This window comes from Panonychus citri, unplaced genomic scaffold (assembly GCF_014898815.1).
Source record: "Panonychus citri isolate SS breed McGregor unplaced genomic scaffold, ASM1489881v1 Contig00104, whole genome shotgun sequence".
Taxonomy (NCBI): Eukaryota; Metazoa; Arthropoda; class Arachnida; order Trombidiformes; family Tetranychidae; genus Panonychus; species Panonychus citri.
The window spans coordinates 967,626-990,480 of record NW_026515509.1 but is presented as its reverse complement, the minus strand read 5'-3'; the positions used below and the strand labels follow the sequence as shown (position 1 = coordinate 990,480).

The 22,855-nt window shown below is 32.2% G+C and overlaps 5 protein-coding genes across 6 annotated transcripts; 3 read left to right on the top strand and 2 right to left on the bottom strand.

The window, feature by feature from the left end:
- Window positions 1-16: 16 nt before the first annotated feature.
- LOC128389152 (39S ribosomal protein L12, mitochondrial-like) lies at window positions 17-897 on the bottom strand. Its single transcript, XM_053348684.1, has 2 exons — window positions 450-897; window positions 17-374 (listed from the first exon to the last, which is right to left on the bottom strand). Exons 1-2 carry the CDS (start codon window positions 702-704, stop codon window positions 120-122), a joined length of 510 nt encoding a protein of 169 aa, XP_053204659.1. The 5' UTR covers window positions 705-897; the 3' UTR covers window positions 17-119.
- A 196-nt stretch (window positions 898-1,093) lies between these two features.
- Window positions 1,094-8,051, top strand: LOC128389143 (transcription factor mef2A-like). 2 transcript variants are annotated; one of them, XM_053348674.1, is made up of 3 exons: window positions 1,094-2,807; window positions 3,795-6,362; window positions 6,574-8,051. In XM_053348674.1, exons 1-3 carry the CDS (start codon window positions 1,374-1,376, stop codon window positions 7,015-7,017), a joined length of 4,446 nt encoding a protein of 1,481 aa, XP_053204649.1. In that variant the 5' UTR covers window positions 1,094-1,373; the 3' UTR covers window positions 7,018-8,051. The 2 variants fall into 2 exon arrangements, with proteins under 2 accessions (XP_053204649.1, XP_053204648.1); XM_053348673.1 differs by having other exon boundaries at window positions 1,095-2,807; window positions 3,789-6,362.
- A 718-nt stretch (window positions 8,052-8,769) lies between these two features.
- Window positions 8,770-12,534, top strand: LOC128389146 (glutaminase liver isoform, mitochondrial-like). Its single transcript, XM_053348679.1, has 7 exons — window positions 8,770-9,575; window positions 10,193-10,868; window positions 10,939-11,148; window positions 11,225-11,423; window positions 11,581-11,845; window positions 11,917-12,057; window positions 12,139-12,534. Exons 1-7 carry the CDS (start codon window positions 9,073-9,075, stop codon window positions 12,242-12,244), a joined length of 2,100 nt encoding a protein of 699 aa, XP_053204654.1. The 5' UTR covers window positions 8,770-9,072; the 3' UTR covers window positions 12,245-12,534.
- Window positions 12,535-14,108: 1,574 nt separating this feature from the next.
- On the bottom strand, window positions 14,109-16,003 carry LOC128389147 (actin, clone 403). The gene is made up of 2 exons (XM_053348680.1): window positions 14,857-16,003; window positions 14,109-14,655 (listed from the first exon to the last, which is right to left on the bottom strand). The coding sequence occupies exons 1-2, from the start codon at window positions 15,779-15,781 to the stop codon at window positions 14,450-14,452; spliced, it is 1,131 nt and encodes a 376-aa protein (XP_053204655.1). The 5' UTR covers window positions 15,782-16,003; the 3' UTR covers window positions 14,109-14,449.
- A 247-nt stretch (window positions 16,004-16,250) lies between these two features.
- LOC128389148 (actin-3) lies at window positions 16,251-18,186 on the top strand. Its single transcript, XM_053348681.1, has 2 exons — window positions 16,251-17,567; window positions 17,663-18,186. The coding sequence occupies exons 1-2, from the start codon at window positions 16,643-16,645 to the stop codon at window positions 17,866-17,868; spliced, it is 1,131 nt and encodes a 376-aa protein (XP_053204656.1). The 5' UTR covers window positions 16,251-16,642; the 3' UTR covers window positions 17,869-18,186.
- Window positions 18,187-22,855: the final 4,669 nt, after the last annotated feature.

The window sequence follows — 22,855 nt, the reverse complement described above, 5'->3', positions numbered from 1 at the left end:
TGAACCAGAAAAAAAATTCTGCACAAAATTTGAATTTAATAGTCGCAATGGTCATACAATTTCATCTAATTCTTTCTTTCTAATTCTGATTTGGATTATTCTCTTTTTTATGTTACAAATTAATCCACTGAGACTGTTGCTCCTAATGATTCCAATTGTGTTTTTAGTTTTTCTGCTTCATCCTTGGAAAGATCACTTTTCACCACTTGGGGTATTGATTCAACAAATTTCTTTGCTTGGACTAAGTTGAGACCAGAAATTAATGTTTTGATTTCTTTGATTAGGCCAACTTTCTTAGTTTCGTCAAATTTCACCAATTTAACGGTATATGCTGATTTTACCGCTTTAACCGTCTGTTCATCGCTTTCTTGCTCCTGAAAATAGGGAAGAAAAAAAAACACACATCAAAAATAAGATCAGAAGAAGAGACTAATAAAAAAAGATCCTACCTCAACTGGTGCAGCAGAAACTGAAGGCATGGAGCCGATCATTGTAGTCTCTGGTATATTTAATCTCGTTTTGAGAAGTTGATTCAAATTTGATACTTCAAAAAGTGTTAATTTCTCAATCTTATCCACAATTTCATGTAATTTAGGATCGAAATCAACCGCCGGCATGGCAAGTGGCTTCTCTCCACCAGCAACAGCAGAATAAGTTCTCACAGCGATAGACCTAAACGATGGAAGATTAAACAACCGCAACATATTTGCAACAAGAAGAGACCAAGAAGAAAAAGAAAGAAAGAAAAAAACAAACTAAGGTAACAAAACGAAGAGAAAAGCCAAGTTAAAATAGAAGATAAATAAATTCTCTTTTATGATGATCCCTTTTCTCAGGCTCTTCAACTGTTCCTCTTTCTATTCCCAGACACATGTGACCCTGACCATTGGAAGAACATTCGATTCCCCACAACAGGTGGCGACACCGAAATTCTCTCGTTGCGATCCTGAGAACTGTGAGAGTTTCAACAAAGAGAAAAGAGAAACCACTAAATAAGCTGGTTTTTTCTTCTCCCTTTTTTCTGGTAAAGAGGGAAAAAGAAAATAAATCCCATTGGCTGATTCGTTACCATGACGTCATTTCTATTCTAAAGAGAAAGAGGAGAAGAAACAAAAAAAGAGAAGAAGAAAAAAACTCTGAGAGATAAAGAAAACTACTTTGTTCCATTCTCGTCATTCTAGTGTGTTGGTAAAATGTTGGAAACGAAAAAGAAAATGTTTATAATCAATTAACATTTTGCAAAAGAAAAGAAAATAATATAAAAATTATATTTTGCCTTTCGATTTTATCTTTTATCTTTTCTCTTTTATCTTTGTTGTGTTGTTATGTTACTAAAGTTATTCGTTTGGTTTCATGATTGTTGATTTGCAATTATGACCGAGATTGAGGATCAATTGTTAAGTGAAATTAAGGAGCTTCTTGGTGATGGACTTAATCAACGTAATTACCACACCCTGTCTGTTGTTTATGGTCGCATGGAATCGGCATTGCAATCAAATAATCCAGATTGTAAATTGGTTAATTCAAATGGCCATAATGATGGTATTGATCCGCAAACAGGTTTCCCGATGAAAAAGCGAAGGATTAAAAATGTTGGTCCACCAGTTCGTCCACAATGTTCAGAATGTGGTAAAGATTTTAGTAATCGAAGTGCACTTTCTAAACATAAATTGATCCACAGTGATGAACGTAAATTTGTTTGTAATATTTGTGCAAAAGCATTTAAACGTCAGGATCATCTAAATGGTCATATGTTAACTCATCGGGATAAAAAACCATTCGAATGTGATGTGGAAGGATGTGAGAAAACCTATTGTGATGCAAGAAGCTTAAGGAGACATAAAGAAAATCATCATGCCAACAACAACAATAATAACAACAACAACGTACAGGTAGTTAGTGTACTTCAAGGTGGAAATTGGAGTCAAGAACTGAACCAATTACTTGGCGGCGGAGGTTGTGGTGGAAATAGTAATAATAATAATAATTCTAATGTCAGTAATAATAATGATACCACGACGGCAAATAATAATTTGTTAACCATCAATGTAAATAAAATTTATCCACATTCACCTCATCATCACTTCAACAACAACAATAATAATAATTATAACACTACGACGTCCACAACTACTACTACTACAACATCTACAACCACTACTACAACTACAAATACTACAAATCATCATCATAATTATCAAATTCATTCGCACTCAGTGCCAAACACTCCGACGAATCTCAATCCATTACTTTCTCCTGCTGTATCTCATCAAATATCAACTCACGCCAACCATTTCAATCAATCTTTACCCTGCACACCCACACAGACAAATTCATTTTCCTTTAGTCCACATCAAGTTCAACAATATCACCAACAACAAGCATCTTTACCTTCAACACCAACTGATAATCAAATGCAGTTGAATTTTCCAGCTCAACAACAAAATTCAGTTTCATATTCCAGTCCATCTTATAACATGACAACAAATAATCCTTCCAATGTTCCTGTTTTTAATTATCCTCCAACAGAATTACCACCTCCAACAACACCAACCACCCCCTCACTACCATCAAATGGACAACAACAACAACAACAGCAACAAGGACAACCAAGTCTCCAACCTATTTATGAAGAAATGAACTACGAATCCAATGAAGAAACCAGTGTAATCGTTAATGGCCATGATGTTAATTTTGTTAATTTTGAAGTTGAATCGTTAATTGAACAAATATCAACAGATCATGAGCAAGAGCATCATGATCAACATCACCACCATCACCAACAACAACAACAACAACAACATAAGGTATTTAGTCACCCCTTTATCTGCTCTTTCTTTCATCTCTCTCTCTATCTCTTTCTTGCCTTCCTGTTCCACTCTCATGTTATTTCTCTATCTTCCTACTCTCTACCTTTTGCATTTAGTCATCAGAAGAAGCTATTTCGTTTTTTAGTTGTGCACAAGTATCAACTTGAATTTATTTAACTTGAATAAAATAATGCTGATTATCAATTACAACAACAGGTTGAGCCACCGGTTGTTTTGCTGTCGATCGTTGCAAAAATTGTTTACTTGCTGTCATTTTGTTTGTGAGTAAGAGAATAACTGAATCAAATATTTCAAGTAAAACTGCAACAAGCATGAGGAAAAAATTCCATTCATAACTAGCCTCAATACCCGTTGAGTAAGTTCGTAAAGTGATGAGAATGATATGAGAAAGAAAGAGAGAGAGAGAGAGAAAAAAAAATGAAGCGAAAATGTTAAATGGGGATAGAGAAGAGAGGAGGAGGAAGAAGAGAGAACAAGTGTATGTGAGAGAGAACCGCAAGTTCAATAGCTTGAATCAGTGTAGGGGTAGACGGGCCAACTATTTACGGTGTATCCATTTCGCAACCAGTACTCATTTGCAATGCATACGCTCACTCAGTGAGTGTACCTACTCACTCGAATACACTCACACACAAAATTTACTATAGTAAAAACTGCAACTCACCGAGCTTACAAGTGTGTGTTTGAATTTGTGTGCGTATGTATATTTTCAGTGAATTGGATTAAAAGTAGAACAGGATTGGATAATTATCCGTTTACTCGTTTGGTTGGTGAGCCTTTTTCATTTCTTGTTAATGGACAGCATCGTGACAATGGCAGCCCGAAAAAACTTGTAAACCAATTTAGGTCATTCCGTATCCAAGTTTACTATCTATTCTATTTTATTTTTCTCCAACTAACTGACTCTCTCTTTTTTATCTTCTTCTTCTCATTCTGATCATCATCATCCCTCTAAAGAAACAGAAAAACACACAAAACTCAACAAACTACACACAACAAGTATCATCATCGCATCTTGATGCAACTCAACAACAAAGTAGTGACCATAGTGACCAACTAGTTTTAGTCTCCACCAACAAATCTCAAAGCTTTTTTCCTAATGATGATCTCGACGCGCAATCATTGGATGGCCCCTCTGTGAATTATAATTTAATTGACCATCTAAATCAACGTACACACCATTTAAATCAACAACAACATCTTCTTTCTCAACATCTTTCATCAAATCATCATTCACATCATTCTCAAAACACTCACCATCACCAACAACATCAACAACAACAACAACAACAACATCACCAACAGGTTCAACAGCAACATCATCATCAACACCAGCAACTATCTCACCATCAACAGCAAACTGCAGCAATTCAGTTTAACAGGCATCATCATCATCATCATCACCATCATCATCACAATCAACACCAACTTCACAATCAACATCTTCACCAACCTCAACACTCTCACCATTCACATCATCAACACCAACAAGGTTCACACCCTCTTCCAAGTATTACAATTACCAATACTTCATCACCTCCATCAACGACCAGCGAAGGTCAAATTCATCGTAACCGATCTGGGAAGGGTATAAATGTCCATAGAGGAAAAGGTGAATCATTTGTGGAAGCCCATTATGTGCAAAGTAATCTGTTCAAAGAGGAACGTAAAGATAAGGAAACTTGTAGCGATACCATTACCCGAATCACTAGTACCATTAATCTATCAACAACACCAACCTCAGCAGCAACACCAGTTATTGAATCAACTTCCGTCTTCAATTCTTCCAACGGTACTTCATCCAATAAGATCGATGGTAATGAGTTGATGGAATCTAATTCGTGTTCTCTTGTTAATTCAACCAGTAATAATAATACTAATTCCAACTACAACAATAATACTAACAGTAATCATTTGAATATCGATAACAATAATAACAATACTGTGTTAATACACATTTCCAACATCAATAATAATACATCAAGTTTACCTTTTGGCTCTGACTTGCCCACCCCACGCTCAACACTGAGAAGCTCCTCTTCCAATCTAGTCATAAACCTTTCACCTGAAGAAACAAAAGACATTGACGAGGATGATGATGAGGATGATGAAGAGATTGACGATGATGATACTTTTTCTGGTAACAATGGTAAAGATGAGCACATTGGAGTTTCCTATGATGAAGATGATGACGACGAAGATGATGAAGATGAGGATGATGATGTTTTTATAAATCCCGCCGCCATTTCACCGGTAACATCACCTAAAAGTAGTAATCAACATATTTCCATTAATCATCTAAAGGATAATAATTATAAAAGTATCGTTAACAACAACAACAACAATTTAACAACAATCACGTCCACTTCTCAGCCAGTTAACTGTTCACCCTTACATACATCTGTAATCACCAATAAAAGTAGCGTTATCAAGGTGACCCCGGTCGATGAGAGATCATCCCCTAAAAGGCCAAAGCATAAGCCCGAACCATTGTACATACCACCTCACGTTAACGCATTCGGTCAGTATGCGTCCAGGTTAAGGTCACCTCGTCTTTGGGATCCAACTGGACTTCATTCATTGCCATCGCATGATGTAAACAAAAGTTCACCTCCACCATATACACCACCACCCATGCTTTCACCATTGAGAAAAGGTTCTGGTCTTTACTGGGCCATCATCAGTAACGGCAATGTGACACCAAAATCGGCAAATCTTGGTACCTTCATTAATTCAAGGAAAAGTTTGTCTCAAACAACATCAATATGTGAACCACCCACGAGTGTTGTTAATTTACAATTAAATGATTCTAGTGCAAATAATGTTTCTGCAACGTCTTCTGATTCAACAATAACAACATCAACAACAACAGCAACAGCAACCCAACATCATAATGCAAATAATTCAACAATCAATTCAACATCAACTATTATACACAACAACATTACCAACAACAATAACAATAATAGTGTTATCATTAAAAGCAGCAATGTTAAGGAAATTTTCTGTTCCAAATCAAGCGAGCTTATCATTTCATCAACTCCCACCACGGCTTATGAACCAGATTCCCCTTACAATTTGGATCTATTACCATCGGAAAGTGATATTCAACCACATGTAAACATTGGCTCCTCATATCAAGCCTCAATTCCAGCCTACATTGGCGATAAAATTGATATATCAAAACGTTATCGTCGAGAACGAGCTGATCTTGTTTGGAATCCCATTGTTTTAGATAAATTAAACCAATCAGAGGATCTTGATTATTATCTAGAATTGGCTTGTTCAAGTTGTGTTCCTGGTGCAGGTCGTAATATTGAATTTGCATTACATTTACTCAATATATGTGATGGTGATCTCGAGGAAGCAATTAGTAAATTATTAAACACAGATCCAATCAAATTAAAACCAGATCATCCACTGATAGACTATCAATATCCAGAAAGTGATGTTTGGTCACAAGAAGAAATTAATCTCTATTATCAAGCTCTAATTAAATTTGATAAAGATTTTAATGCTATCGCTCAGAAAGTAAGTTCACTCTTTCACCTTCTCTTATTTTTCTCTATCTCTCCTTTTCCCCTTATTCTCATCAATTGCCTAACCTATTATTTTGTTTTCTCCTTCATGTTTAACTGTTTCAAGACAAATGGAAAACAAAACCAACAGTTGATACTTAAAATAGACAATTGATTGATTAATTGATATTATGTTTTCTTTTTTTTTCTCTTTTCTATTAAAGGTTGAAACTAAAACTGTTAAAGAATGTATACAATTTTATTATCTATGGAAGAAAATCTGTCCCGAAGAGTACAAAAGACTACGAATCGTTCGTCGTCGTAAGGAACAAGAAGGTCTTTTCTATAGTAACCCAGTTGTTACCAAAGAAGAGGAAACGGAAGATAATGATGTCGATAATAAAAGTGCTGTTGACGGAGATGATGATGCTCTGTCCATCGATTCACCAATGAATGCCTCACCTTCATCGGTCAGTTCAACTACGACCTCAGCAACTCCAATTGGAGGAGTTGTAGTAGGAAATAGTAAAGAGAAATCTGGACTTTTTCCATGTCGAGTTTGTGGTAAAGTTTTTTCCAAGGTCAAATCTCGATCTGCTCACATGAAAGTTCATGGAGCGGGAGCCGCAGCTAATCCTGCTTATTCATCGGCAGCAACTACAAAATGATCTACACAAAGAAAAGCACACATACACACACACCAAGTGTAAACACTCACAAAAGACCTAACCACATTTACTTATTCATATTGTGATATACTGATTAACAGGGTGGACAGATAAATCTCTGTAAATTTTAACACAGAAAGACAATTGTTATTATTGAATCGGGTCTTGTCCACATTGTTGTATTTACCACAACCGTTAATTACGACAAGACTTTTTGGATCGATTTTGTCGCTGTTCTGTCGCATCTTGATCCCTGTGCACATGATAAACAAAAAAAAACCTCCATGTTGTCTTCCTCTGATAACCTTTAACTTTTCCTCTCTCTCTCTCTCACCTTGAAGACACCATCGTGTTGCCTATTTAAATCTAACTCAACAAATAATATAATTAATCATCTCAAATGTTATTCATTGACCAATATTTTTGCTCTTCATTGTTTCTCTCACTCACTTGTTCTAATAATTAACATTGTAAACAATTAATTGAATATTTTTGATGTTCATTATCTCATCATCATCACAATCATCATTATCATCCACTCAATAACTCACTCATACCATTAATTGTCACCCTCCATCTCTTCATATTATCCACATTACTTTATATTTTTTGATTTTTTTTTCTCAGAGATATTTTTGAGTTATCATTGACTCCACTTTAATTGTTTATCATGTTGATTAACTATTGTCTGTTTGCATTTTAATCAACATGAAATTATAATTATCAATGATCTCTTAAAATCTCAATTACCCCTCCAAACAAACAAAAACACCAATTAACTGTCATCCAAAACAAAAGTGTTACATATATTTAATGAATGGAAACCATCAACCAACTTTACTATTACCACTACCACCACCACCACCACCGCCATCATCGGAATGATGATGATGACGATGATGAAAAAGGAAAAGAAAAAGATAATTTAAATTATTAATCAGTTACATTATATGTTAATCTCTTAATATGTGTGTAATCCAATTTATTTTTGATTTAATTCACATTGATAATCACCATTGGCCTTTTCTCACTTGCTTTGTCTTGCACATTTATCTTTTTTTTCTCTCTCTCTCTCATCATCATCTCGAAACATTATTATTATTACAATCAATTAATTATTATTCTCATCAATGAAACGTGTTACAAATAACAAATTCTTGTTAATCCCAAATTGTAATTGAATCTGAATTCAAATCTCTCTCAGTATCTGTAAGCTGCCATTTAAGTGAAAGAAAAACAAAATATATATTCAAACAATAATATATAATCATATTAAATGTTGGCAATTAAAAGAAAATTAATTATTTAGAAACAATCAACTGTCTCCAATCATCATCATTTCAATGATTAACAATTTCTTTCTCTTTCTTACACAATCGATTAAAAGTTAAATTATCTCAATTGTTGTTAATCAGATTCGAAAGATTCGATAATTTCTCAACAGTAATTAAGGTAATTTGACTAATTAGAATCTCGAAATTTGATTTCTAATGGAGAATCATTTTGATTGATGATTTAGAAAGAAGATGAGAAAATAATATAATCAGATTGTGGTCGAATTTGTTGATTTGGATAATTAGATGATTGTGATTATCATTTAATCATGGAAACCAATTGAATTTTCATCAGCAGCATCTCTGATTGTTGAGAGAACTAAAAATATCGATCATTAGACTTTCGTTATTCTCGTTGTTTATCATTTTTTTGTGTGAATTATAATTGAGGAAACACCATAATGATTATCATCATCATCGTCATCATCCTTATCATCCTGAGCATCATCATGCTCGTCATCATGAACATGAAACCATGGAGCAGCCTCTGGTTACAGGTCGAGAGTAAAAGTAGTTGCAGCGAGTTGAATCAGCAGAATTACCAGAAAACAGAATTTGATTCAATGTTAACCATTAGGTGAGAATCATTGTTAACACAGCAATTAACTCGTTCATTTAATTCGGCTAATTTAACGGCAGATTAATTCGTTGATGGTGGAGACTAATCTCAAATCTTCAGTGTGGATTATAAATCTAAACTTAATCTTAAAGAGGTCAGAAAATGATCACAATGATGACCAATAATGTACCAAATCCACTCATGTTAATTAAAGCAGGTCGATTGGTCCATCAGGTTGGTAATAAAACAAAATCTGGTAACTCTGCCCACCGGTGGGCTTCATCATCATCATCATCATCATCATCATCTTTATCATTATCATCAAGTTTATCAACACAATTATCCATTGGTGAGAGTTGTTCAACTCGACGACAATTGATTAATTATCCATTTGATTCTGATTGTGATTCCAATCGTAATCAATTCTCTCTTCCTTCTCAGCTTAATCTCCATCCCTGTGGGCATCATTTCCTTAACAATTTAAATCTGTTTACAAATTGTAACAATCAGTTAATCAATCAACATGCAAATGGGATCAAAGGATATTCATCATTGTATCTCACCTTTAGGTCATTTTGCTCCCAAACAGATAAGGTTTTTATGCCACCGGAGGAATTTCTTCAAACAAAGGAAACTTCACCCGACGATCCAAATTCAATTAAAAGGTAAATCATCACAATTATTAAAAAAGTAAATCAGTCAATTAACAAATTAGAAAACAATCAACATTGAGTTACCTTTGGAGCTTTTAAGTCACATGACTTTCGTTTCTTTCAATATAAACAAAAGATTTTCAATGTTTACCTTTAATTTTTTTTCTTCCAGTTCTTGTTAATCTTAATCTCAGTTAATTTCTAATTTAATTTCATCATTTGTATCAGCAATTTATTGTAATTAATTAGTCACCTCTGAGTTTTCTCTCTGTGAATTTGCTAAATTATTTCCTTCTAATAATCTTTGATTAAGTATCTGTTTTAATCTCGGTGAGTTGAATGAAACCTTAACATTGAGATCGTAAGGTTAACATTTAATTAACTGTATTGATTTTAATTCTCTTCTGTTTTTAATTGTTTCTAATCAAAAATTCTTGATTGTTCATCACTCTATTGAGAGAATGTTTCCAATTTAATCTAAAAATCAACGAAACTTGCAGATATAAACCAATAGATCAGCTGATTTTCTTTGGATTTTTGAAACAATAACAATGAGAATTTTTTTTCTCTTTCTATATTAATTTTTCTAATGATTAACTCTAATTGTTTCAATATTATTTCTCTTTCAGTGGTATTAAAACAGCCAATAAATCAACGGAAGATGTTCTCTTTGAAATGTTTGAAGATTCCAATGGAACCGTTAGTGTTAATAAATTTTTCTCCGCTCTTTCGGCAACTGGACTTCGGGTCACTGATCCTCGATTAAAGGAAATTGTTAGTAAATTAAACGTCATTTGGAAGGCTAAACAAGACGCTGGTTCATTTGAGGCACTTTCACTTGATCGGGAAACGTTTAAAACGGTCATCAGGGAAAATATTGTCCTAATCAGTCGAGCTCTTCGTCATCATTTTGTCATCCCCGAGTTCCAGGAATTTTGTAAACAAATTGAAGACGCTTATTGGAATTGTAAAGCTTTAACTGGTGGCAAAGTCGCCAATTACATTCCACAATTAGCTAAATACAATCCAGATTATTGGGGTGTCACATTGTGTACAATTGATGGTCAACGATATGCCATCGGTGACACCGAGATTCCGTTTACAATTCAATCTTGTGGTAAACCGATTAACTATGCAATAGCTTTAAGTGAATTGGGAGCTGATATTGTCCATCGATATGTTGGCCAAGAACCTTCAGGTCGAATGTTCAATGAACTGGTTCTCGATCACGACAATAAACCTCACAATCCAATGGTCAATGCGGGTGCGATTGTTATTTGCTCATTGTTACTTTACATGGTTGAAGTGAGTAACTGAAAAATCATTTCATTCAGACAATTAATCTATTTCCATGTTTCTTTGTTTCAAACAATAGCCCGAGATGAGAGTTTCTGAAAAATTTGATTGGGTTTGTAATTACTTTAAATCAATGGCTGGAGATGAATATCTTGGCTTTAGTAATGCCACTTTCCTGTCGGAAAGAGAGGCCGCTGATCGTAACTATGCCATCGGCTATTATATGAAGGAAAATAAATGTTTCCCTGAAAAAGCAAATCTCAAAGAGGTGATGGACTTTTACTTCCAGGTAAAAATTTGTCGAAAAAAAAATTTGATCCAATCTGATTTACTAAAACTTTTCTCTCTCCTCTTTACCTAATTAGATGTGCTCATTAGAAGTTAATTGTCCAACGGTCTCGGTGATCGCTGCTACTTTAGCCAATGGTGGAATCTGTCCAATTACAGGTCAACGGGTGATCTCAAGTCAGGCCGTTCGTGATGTCCTTTCGCTAATGCATTCGTGTGGCATGTACGACTATTCTGGACAGTTCGCATTCAATGTTGGTTTACCTGCGAAATCAGGTTTGTAATTGATCAATTCAATCACTTATCGTTTGTTAAGTGCTGTCATCTATTATTACTTAACTTAGAATATAAATTTGAACAATTTAATGTTTCAATCAAATTGCTTTTTCTAAATTATTAATTTTCCTTTTCTATTGATTTTAATTGTCCAAAGGTGTTTCTGGATGTACAATGGTCGTTGTACCAAATGTAATGGGAATGTGCTTATGGTCACCACCATTAGATAATTATGGTAATTCTGTTCGTGGTCTTGAATTTTGTCGGGAATTAGTTAAAATATTTAATTTCCATCATTTTGACAATTTGCGACATGTTCCTCACAAAAAGGATCCACGAAGACAACGATTCGAAACGAAAGGATTGAAAATTGTTAGTCTTCTATTCTCAGCAAGTTCTGGTGATGTTTCTGCGATGCGAAGGTAAAATAATATCAACAATTTACTTGCCAATAGTTTACTAATTGTAATCAATGTTAACTTAATTATTCCAGGTACTATTTATCCGGAATGGAGATGGGATTAAGTGATTACGATGGACGAACAGCCCTACACTTAGCAGCTTCTGAGGGACATTTACCTTGTGTTGAATTTTTGTTGAAAGTTTGTAAAGTTCAACCTCATCCATCTGATAGGTAATCGATTAACTGTTAATTGACTATTTTGTTTTCGTTAGAACAATTAAAATTAATCTGCTATTTTGTTTCACGATTTAGATGGGGACACACACCTTTAGATGAAGCGAAACGTTTTAATCACACTTCGGTCATTGAGTTTCTATCTAAATGGGAGGAAAATAAACTTGGCAAAGAATTAGATTAATTGGAACAATTAACTAAATGAATTAAGGAAAGAAGAGTAATTTGGAAGATAATTGAGACAAATTAAATCAATTAAACGATTCCAAGACTATCAAAAATCAAGCAAAAGCAAATGGTTGCCTTTGAAAATCATCCTGATAATCATTCATAGTCTGAATAAATTGTTATACATCACAATTTGTTAATTGTTACTAAAACAAAATGTTCCGCTCATTCATTTATACAATTATGTAATCGTTAATTTGATCAAAATTCTTGATTAAAGTTTTAATTTGATTTTCCAAATTCTTATTCAATACTTTTCGCCAAACAAATTGAACTTTTTTCTCAATTCTCTAATCAAATGGAATCGATAACATCAATGGTTCTCATTAAATGATCAAACAATTTAATTAACAACAATCAAAGTAAATTGTTGTCACCAAAATCAATTGCAATTACTACGATGATTAACATCTTGTTGTTGACCATTAGGTTTGAAACCTAATTCACTTGATGAATTGGGTTAACATTTTCAACGAAAACAATTAAATCAATTCTTTAATTAAATCAATAAACTAATCATCATTTAGAGATTGATCAACTTACCGGCAACAATTTAATTAACTTTATTAGGTTATGTGGAAATTGTCATAATTTAATCAAAGATAATCTCGTATCCTTTTTGAATTGTTGCTTATCAATAATCAACCAGTTGATTTATGATTTTTTGCCAGGAAATCCGAAGGACAATTTAAAAGTGATTAGTTAATTGTTTCTATTATTCTGACAGGTGGTTGTTTACCATTCGATTCAATTAAATCCTCTAATCTTAATTGAACCATTTTCGATTGTGATTATTGACAGAAGGAAATTTTAATTGTGGAAAATTGATTAAACAAATCAGCCGAAAACCGATCAAGTAATTGATGGAATATTGAATTTCTACTAAACAATTAATCGATTCAAATTAACACCTCAAAGTTAATCATCATTATCATTGTGATGATTATAATTATAATTAGAATCTTAATAATCATTTAAAACAAATTCATTTATCACGTTTATGTTTCAGTCTAACAATCAACGAGAATTATAATTCAACTCATTCATTCATTTACTAAATTTGTTCATTTAAAGTGTAAGTGTTTTTTTGCCTTCTGATTAACAACAATTTACTTGATTGTTAATTCATAAGGTTGGGTTACAATTTCATTAATCATCTGATTCGATTGATTTGATTCAATTTTTCCAAAACATATTATCAATCAATTAACTGATTAGTCTTCATTGTAAGGTTTCAATTGATTGAATTTACTGTTGACAAACTTTCATTCAACAACAGTTAAGCAAAGAAGAGCAATTAAAATTAATTGTTACTTTTCACAAGTAAAAACAATTATCATCATTCAATTGTAATAGTCTGTTGATAATTAAGAAAAGTCAATAATCAAATAATCAAATCATCTGTCGTAATAAAAACAATTTAATCAACTATAATCATCTCAATAAAATTGATTCTTGATTCTTGATTCGCAATTGTTGATTGTTGATTCTTGAGGTTAATTTTGTTTGTTTTATTTACCAAAAGTTTTCAAGCTCCAATAATTAATATCATCGACACCACCCAACCCTCAACACCTCCCAGTTAATCATAATGATTAAAGAATCACGATGTTAATTGTTGTGATTTGAGGAGAAGATTAAATTGATTGGTTATTTTGGGAGAGAAAATTTCTGGAGGTGATTTTTTAAATCTATGTAACTAAAAGAGATTTAGTTTTTTTTATTGTTTTTAAATCAATTTGGAGGTGAAGTCATACCTTCCCGATTGTTTGACCTAAAGTTTTTTTTTATGTATTAATTGTTTGAAGGATCGAAATAGATGAATGTCAAAAATTACATTTTATGAATGATCAGTTTTTCATAAAACAGTTTCTCTCTTCTAGGTGACATTTTGTTTTGTTTACAAAGATCTTGCTTTTGATTGACATTGGTGGGTATGTTTGGTGTGTGTATATATGTGTGTTTATGCATTGGAAAAATGTTGATTGGAATCTTTTCTTGACAGTAACAATATAAGAGGCTAAAAATGAGGGTTTATGGTGGAAAAGGTGAGAGTAGAGAGAAGAAAAAAAAAGAAATGGGAATATAAGGGATAGAAAAGATGGAATTATTGAAGGAATGTTTTTTTAAATCGATTTGGCAAAAGCTAAAGTGGTTTAGCTTAGAAACATTTTCTGTGGACAATTGATGGTCCTGATTCATCATATTCTTGTTTGGAGATCCACATTTGTTGGAAGGTGGAAAGTGAAGCTAAAATTGATCCTCCGATCCAGACGGAATATTTACGTTCGGGTGGGGCAATGATCTTAATCTTCATTGTGCTTGGAGCTAATGCAGTGATTTCTTTTTGCATTCTGTCAGCGATACCTGAATATTCATAAATACAAAAAAAAAAGATTAGACGTTGAGTTAGAATAAAGATTGCAACTTATGAATAATAATCATTTCTATCAACAAGAACATGAATGATCTCAACATTGAATAAATTTTCAAGTTAACAAATCTGGTAATTGTAGAAGGAGAAGAGAGAATGACTAATAGAATCAAGTGAAACATGATGACACATACCTGGATACATGGTGGTACCTCCTGAGAGAACAGTGTTGGCATAAAGATCTTTACGAATGTCAACATCACATTTCATGATTGAATTGTAGGTAGTCTCATGGATACCACAAGATTCCATACCAAGGAATGAAGGTTGGAAAAGAGCTTCAGGACATCGGAATCGTTCATTTCCAATGGTGATAACTTGACCATCAGGTAATTCATATGATTTCTCAATTGATGATGATGATGCAGCAGTTGCCATCTCTTGTTCAAAGTCAAGGGCAACATAACAGAGTTTCTCTTTGATGTCACGAACAATTTCTCTTTCAGCAGTGGTGGTGAAAGAGTAACCTCGTTCAGTTAAGATTTTCATTAAATAGTCGGTCAAATCTCGACCAGCCAAATCTAATCGAAGAATAGCATGAGGTAATGCATAACCTTCGTAGATTGGAACAGTGTGAGAAACACCATCACCAGAATCCAAGACAATACCAGTGGTTCGACCAGAAGCATAAAGACTGAGAACGGCTTGAATGGCTACGTACATAGCAGGAGTGTTGAAAGTTTCAAACATGATTTGGGTCATTTTTTCTCGATTAGCTTTTGGATTCAAAGGAGCTTCAGTCAAAAGGACTGGATGTTCCTCTGGGGCAACTCTCAATTCGTTGTAGAATGTATGGTGCCATATCTTCTCCATATCATCCCAGTTGGTTACAATACCATGTTCAATCGGATATTTCAAGGTTAAAATACCTCTTTTTGATTGAGCTTCATCTCCAACATATGAATCCTTTTGACCCATACCAACCATAACTCCTTGATGCCTTGGACGACCAACAATAGATGGAAAAACAGCCCTTGGGGCATCATCACCGGCAAAACCGGCTTTACACATACCGGATCCATTATCAACAACTAAAGCGGCTACTTCATCGTCACACATTTTGATTAAATTTAATTCAAGTTAAATGTTACAACTGAAAAAAGAACAAAAAAAAATTTTTAAAAACAACGAACTGATTTTAAGCAAAAGGTGATGAAGAAATAAAAAAATAACTCAAAGAGCACCAACAAACACACACAAAGAATCAAAACAATTTAAATTGAAAATCCAAGTGACATTCACTATTATATATCAGGTAATCAACAGAAATGCCCAAAAAAGAAGCAATAAAGATGAGAGACACAAGAGAGAGAAAGAAAATGAAGATAAAAAGGCGTAGTTACTGTAGATGAACCAATGAGATGATTTTCTAACTTTTTCTTTACCATAAAAGGAAATTCTTTTCACCCCATGACCGCACCCATTTTGTCTCTTTTTTCCCCTCAACTTTTATTCCAAATAAAGAGACGTTCCCTCCCCGAGCTCTTTCTCTCCACTTGAGTCAAGAGAAAGAGAATTTACTCTGAGCGCCATCAGGTGGTTGGAGAGCAAATTCCATGAAAGAGGTTGATTGATGTTCGGTTAGTCGAGTCACTTTTATAAGTACATTTGGTCAAGTAAATTGTTTCAATTTGTGTTTTGTTGTTTTCTTTTTTTTTCACTTCCAACAATCAGTGAATCAATTTAGTGATCGAACTTGTTTTGTGTTTTGTTCTGTCACTTTTTGACTTTGTTTCTAGTTTATCAGTTTGTCATCTATTTTCTTTTGGTTTCTACGCCTTAATTTGTGTTTGAGTTTTGTTCTCTTTGTGTTTTGTTCTTTTGAGCATATTTGCCCTTTAAATTATTGCTTCTTTGATATTTTCTCTTTTTTTTATTCGTTGAGTTTTATTGAATTGAATTAAATTTAATCTTATCAAAATGTGTGACGATGAAGTAGCCGCTTTAGTTGTTGATAATGGATCCGGTATGTGTAAAGCCGGTTTTGCCGGTGATGATGCCCCAAGGGCTGTTTTTCCATCTATTGTTGGTCGTCCAAGGCATCAAGGAGTTATGGTTGGTATGGGTCAAAAGGATTCATATGTTGGAGATGAAGCTCAATCAAAAAGAGGTATTTTAACCTTGAAATATCCGATTGAACATGGTATTGTTACTAATTGGGATGACATGGAAAAGATTTGGCACCACACTTTCTACAACGAGTTGAGAGTTGCCCCAGAGGAACATCCAGTCCTTTTGACTGAGGCTCCTTTGAATCCAAAGGCTAATCGAGAAAAAATGACCCAAATCATGTTTGAAACCTTTAACACTCCTGCTATGTACGTAGCCATTCAAGCTGTTCTCAGTCTTTATGCTTCTGGTCGAACCACTGGTATTGTCTTGGATTCTGGTGATGGTGTTTCTCACACTGTTCCAATCTACGAAGGTTATGCATTACCTCATGCTATTCTTCGATTAGATTTGGCTGGTCGAGATTTGACCGACTATTTAATGAAAATCTTAACTGAACGAGGTTACTCTTTCACCACTACTGCTGAAAGAGAAATTGTTCGTGACATCAAAGAGAAACTCTGTTATGTTGCCCTTGACTTTGAACAAGAGATGGCAACTGCTGCATCATCATCATCCATTGAGAAATCATATGAATTACCTGATGGTCAAGTTATCACCATTGGAAATGAACGATTCCGATGTCCTGAAGCTCTTTTCCAACCTTCATTCCTTGGTATGGAATCATCTGGTATTCACGAAACAACTTACAATTCCATCATGAAATGTGATGTTGACATTCGTAAAGATCTTTATGCCAACACTGTTCTCTCAGGAGGTACCACCATGTATCCAGGTATGTGTCATGTTTCATTGTTTACTGTTTAGACTAATTATTCATATGCTCCAATTTAACGTCTAATCGTTTTTTTTGTATTTATGAATATTCAGGTATCGCTGATAGAATGCAAAAAGAAATCACTGCATTAGCTCCAAGCACAATGAAGATTAAGATCATTGCCCCACCCGAACGTAAATATTCCGTCTGGATCGGAGGATCAATTTTAGCTTCACTTTCCACCTTCCAACAAATGTGGATCTCCAAACAAGAATATGATGAATCAGGACCATCAATTGTCCACAGAAAATGTTTCTAAGCTAAACCACTTTAGCTTTTGCCAAATCGATTTAAAAAAACATTCCTTCAATAATTCCATCTTTTCTATCCCTTATATTCCCATTTCTTTTTTTTTCTTCTCTCTACTCTCACCTTTTCCACCATAAACCCTCATTTTTAGCCTCTTATATTGTTACTGTCAAGAAAAGATTCCAATCAACATTTTTCCAATACATAAACACACATACACCAAACATACCCACCAATGTCAATCAAAATCAAGATCTTTGTAAACAAAAAAGTTAAAGATACTGTCTTGAAAAACTGACCATTCATAAAATGTAATTTTTGACATTCATCTATTTCAATCCTTCAAACAAATTGCAAGGGTATGAATTAAACATTAATGATTAAATAAACTAAATCTCTTTTAGTTACATAGATTTAAAAAAATCACCTCCAGAAATTTTTCTCCAATTCAACCAATCAAAATTTTCTCTCCCAAAATAACCAATCAATTTAATCTTCTCCTCAAATCACAACAATTAACATCGTGATTCCTTAATCATTATGATTAACTGGGAGGTGTTGAGGGTTGGGTGGTGTCGATGATATTAATTATTGGAGCTTGAAAACTTTTGGTAAATAAAACAAACAAAATTAACCTCAAGAATCAACAATCAACAATTGCGAATCAAGAATCAAGAATCAATTTTATTGAGATGATTATAGTTGATTAAATTGTTTTTATTACGACAGATGATTTGATTATTTGATTATTGACTTTTCTTAATTATCAACAGACTATTACAATTGAATGATGATAATTGTTTTTACTTGTGAAAAGTAACAATTAATTTTAATTGCTCTTCTTTGCTTAACTGTAGTTAAATGATGAAAGTATAAACCTTACAATTCAAAGAAATCAGTTAATTGTGTTGACTTTTTTTTATTTTGATTCTTATTGAAACAGTTAAGTGATTCAACTGAACCTTTAATTGTTGTTAATTGTTGATCATGATGAGAAATGAAAAACTTTCTCTTACGATGATCCCACAATTTTATACTAATGGTTAACTTTGATTAATTGTAATTATTACCGTGTAATTTGATTGTTGATTAATCTGTTAATTTCCTGTAGCTAATTAGTAATCAGTTTGATTATCGGTTGAAGTTTTTTTAATCATCTTCAGGAAACTAAATTAACTGTTAAAACATAACCAAGGGAAACTAATGTTTTCCTCTGTTAATCTAGTAATCAGCTAATTATCTTGACAATTAAAAACACTGACAACAAGTTAATTCAATGAATAACAATTAATTAATTGTGTTGAAATGATACGAGCAAATCAACCAAAAAGGAAAATTAAAACAACTAAATTAACTAAATTAACTAAATTAAAATCATCTAAAAACTGTCAACACTTAATTTTCATTAGTAAATGATATTTGTCATCTTAAATTGTCACCATTAATTTTAATTGTTACAATTGTGATTCACCTTTTTTTTTCAATATCATCGTCATGTTAATCATCACAATCAACAATTAAATTGCTCAATAAAAACCAACCATAATTGGGTGTTACTATTAGTATATTTTTTGCTATTGTTGTTAAATTATCACAATTAATCATTGATAAACTATTAAAATTTAATTCACTCCTATCATGATAACTATTGGATCATTAATCACAATTATCATCCCCATGATTATCATTAATATCCAAACACAATCAACTAAAACAGTAACAATTAAGATTAAACCAGTAAACAAACAAACCAACAACTTAAACCATCAACAATTTACTTGATTACGAATGATTCATTAATCGTCTTCACTAATCACAGAATTTAAATTTCCAAAATCTAACTGTATTAATAATTAAGAATTAACTTTAATTTCATAATAAATGATAAGTTTTATAACTAATTGTAAACAATTAACAGGAAAAATGAGTGAAAAAAAACTTCTACATTTGATCAACTAGTGTGACGTTTAAAACTAATCACTGATTTAAACCAAATTAATAAATCACTCAAGATTATTATGCTAACCTTGATTAATGACACCAACAATTAACTATTATAAATGTTTGCATGACATGTTACAATTAAGATAATATTCAGGATTCAATATAATTGATTAACGTAATATAAGTTAATCACAATTTAATTTCTTCTTAATCAAGTCTAGACTTTAATTATCGATTAAGAAATGTACAATTCTGTTAATTGTTTGATTGTTTTTAGTTAATCATTACAATTCTAATGATTACTGATCAACAATATCAACATGAGAAATTGATGAATATAAATTTCGAGAAAAAAAAAGTTCTAATAGCCTTTTGTTAACCCCACGTATCGAGTTAATCACAAGAACGTAGATTAACATGATTAACATGATGATTAAGTTTCCAAAGTGAATGTACCTAAACAATCAAGGTAACAATCAAGCTAATTGTTACCTTTTCTTTTTAATTATAATTACCTCACGTCCCTTTTGATATTGTTGATTGAAAACTAAACCAAATAAACATTTATCATTGACAATTGAATGAAAAAAAAACAAGGCTGTTAATTGTAATTGCTAATTGTCATAAATTGATGAACATGATAATAAATATAACATAATAATATTGAAGATGAAACAAAAATTGACAACAATCAACAAATAAATAAGCATTTACAATTGATTATGGAAAGAGCAATTAACAGCGAATCAAGATTTTTGTTTAATCAATCAATTGGATAAGGATAACAATCAACAATCAACAATTGACAATCAGTTTGCTTAAGAAAGACAATCAATATTATGAATTTAAATGAATTAACCAATCAATTAACTGTAATTGATAATAAATAAAGGGAAACAATTTATCAATGAAAATTAGATTGATAATATTTTAATGGTTTTAATTAACTTTGATTAAGTTTTGTATTAGTTTTTGGAGGAGAAAACTATTATATCAATGTTGTTAATATCTTCCTGGTCAATTGGGAAGATCCTGTTAACTTTAATTGAACTTTAATTAGCTGATTAAATTAAATAATAAACAATCTTGAGAACTAAATTAAATCATAAGAATCAGTAATTAAAAACAAAAGAAACAAAATTAACCCTTGAAGGTAATTTTCAATGAAATGATCATCACAACAACAAAACTGATTAACAGGAATGATACTCCAAGTGTGTTAATTAAGGGTAATGATTAACAAGATGAGAGTTGATTGTTGATTTAAATTGTGATAATCATGATGATTATTATCAAACCAGGTAAACTTGAAAATGGGCTTAAACTTTGCACTTAAATCAAAGTAAATGGCCAAGTCTTTGTACAAAAAGTATCAAGATGAAGATGCTGATGATTTAGAGTAAAAATGACCTCGAGGAAAACTGGTTTTGGCTTGGACAGTGGATGAAGATGATGAGGATGAGGATGAAGAGGATGATGATGATGATGATGATGCTTGTTTCATCATGAAACCCTCTTCATCTTCATCTTTATCTTCACATTGACCTGACATTTTGTAAAGAGTTTTTCTTTTCAAAGTAACCCAATAATCATCATCTCCTCATCCTCATCTTTCATATGTATTAAGGTTATAGACCCACAGTTCCCAGGTCCATTACTGATGATGAAGATGATGATTATCATCATCATCTGATCACAATCATCAACATAATAATAGAGGCTAAGCAACAATAACAATCTTTGTGTGTACGTCATAAGAAAATATCATTTTCTCAATAGAAAACAAAAATTATTCTCTTTTTCGGTTTTTTTTTATTCTCTCTACATTTTTGCTCTTTCTTAATATTATCATTATTTCAGTTTCTTACAATTAACTAATTGTTGCTAATTTATAATTGTTTAATTATACTGTTCACTTTTTATCCTCTCTGGTTCCTAATATGATAATCAAACCGCCCAAAAACCTTGACTCTCAATGAGAGTTAATAATAACTTTTTGTTTTCTTCAATTTCTATCATTAGTTTAACTCTAAGATAATTAGAATTAAAATTAGTAAGTAATTGTGATTAAATTGTGATGATTAGTATTATTAGGATTTCAGGTCTATTCTTTGTTATTACTTAATCATTGTGATCATTTCTCTATGTGATTGTGATAATTTCTGTCCGTTCATTGGACTGTCAACCTTTTCTGGTTGATTGTTTGGGTTTACAATCAACTTGGGTCATTGAATTGTTGTTAATCATTTAGTAATTTACCTGCAATTTAAAGTTGATTAACACGCAACAAATTTAAATTGTGTGGTAAATTTGTTTCTAGTAATCAGATAATTTTGATAACTATTGGTAAATTGTTGTTGAAACTTTGTCTCCATTGAGATTAGTTAACTTTTCATGGAAATGCTAAAATTAAAATCAATGATTCATTGATTAATTAATTGTTGCGATATTTTTAGATTGTTAAATTGTTGCAATTAATCGTGAAATTATACAATTAATTTTCTAGTTAATATTTTTCTTGCTCATTTTCCATATAAAGACATAGAAATTAAATCAATTAAATCACTAAATAGTAAATTTCCAGTTAATTAGCTAAAGAGTAATTCCTAAATTGTTAAAGACTAATTCTTTAATCATATTTAGTACTAGTAGTATTTACAATTAGGTTTAATTGTTCTGTATTTTCTGATTTTCCTTGTTAATATTATTATCATTAATATAAATATATTCTCGTTAATTAAGGTCAAAAAGTTGATTGTAATAATGATGATTAGAGAATGACTTTGAACATAATCAACAAATTGACATGCAAGCAACAATTAACAAGACTTCCTTGATTTAATCATAAATCAAGTCAAGGCTAAATTGTTACAATATTTATATACATTGATTATTTTCTTGTTAATCAACAATTTGTTACCCAATTATGATTAATAATAAAACAGAAAAGTCAACAATTAGAAACAAATACAATTTGAATTGATGGGAAACAAAAACTGGTCAGTTAAATATGTTTAATTTTCACAATTGATTCAATTGTTTAAGTTTATAAT

Excerpts from the sequence above, each read along its gene's own strand:
- LOC128389143 (XM_053348673.1), top strand. The coding sequence starts at position 1,374 with ATGACCGAGATTGAGGATCAATTGTTAAGTGAAATTAAGGAGCTTCTT. Across the intron at positions 2,808-3,788 it reads AACAACAACAACAACATAAG|AAACAGAAAAACACACAAAA; the intron begins GTATTTAGTCAC and ends ATCCCTCTAAAG. Across the intron at positions 6,363-6,573 it reads TTAATGCTATCGCTCAGAAA|GTTGAAACTAAAACTGTTAA; the intron begins GTAAGTTCACTC and ends TTTCTATTAAAG.
- LOC128389148 (XM_053348681.1), top strand. The coding sequence starts at position 16,643 with ATGTGTGACGATGAAGTAGCCGCTTTAGTTGTTGATAATGGATCCGGT. Across the intron at positions 17,568-17,662 it reads AGGTACCACCATGTATCCAG|GTATCGCTGATAGAATGCAA; the intron begins GTATGTGTCATG and ends ATGAATATTCAG.
- LOC128389146 (XM_053348679.1), top strand. The coding sequence starts at position 9,073 with ATGATCACAATGATGACCAATAATGTACCAAATCCACTCATGTTAATT. Across the intron at positions 9,576-10,192 it reads GATCCAAATTCAATTAAAAG|TGGTATTAAAACAGCCAATA; the intron begins GTAAATCATCAC and ends TTTCTCTTTCAG. Across the intron at positions 11,424-11,580 it reads TGGTTTACCTGCGAAATCAG|GTGTTTCTGGATGTACAATG; the intron begins GTTTGTAATTGA and ends AATTGTCCAAAG.
- LOC128389147 (XM_053348680.1), bottom strand. The coding sequence starts at position 15,781 with ATGTGTGACGATGAAGTAGCCGCTTTAGTTGTTGATAATGGATCCGGT. Across the intron at positions 14,656-14,856 it reads AGGTACCACCATGTATCCAG|GTATCGCTGACAGAATGCAA; the intron begins GTATGTGTCATC and ends ATGAATATTCAG.
- LOC128389152 (XM_053348684.1), bottom strand. The coding sequence starts at position 704 with ATGTTGCGGTTGTTTAATCTTCCATCGTTTAGGTCTATCGCTGTGAGA. Across the intron at positions 375-449 it reads TTTCTGCTGCACCAGTTGAG|GAGCAAGAAAGCGATGAACA; the intron begins GTAGGATCTTTT and ends CCCTATTTTCAG.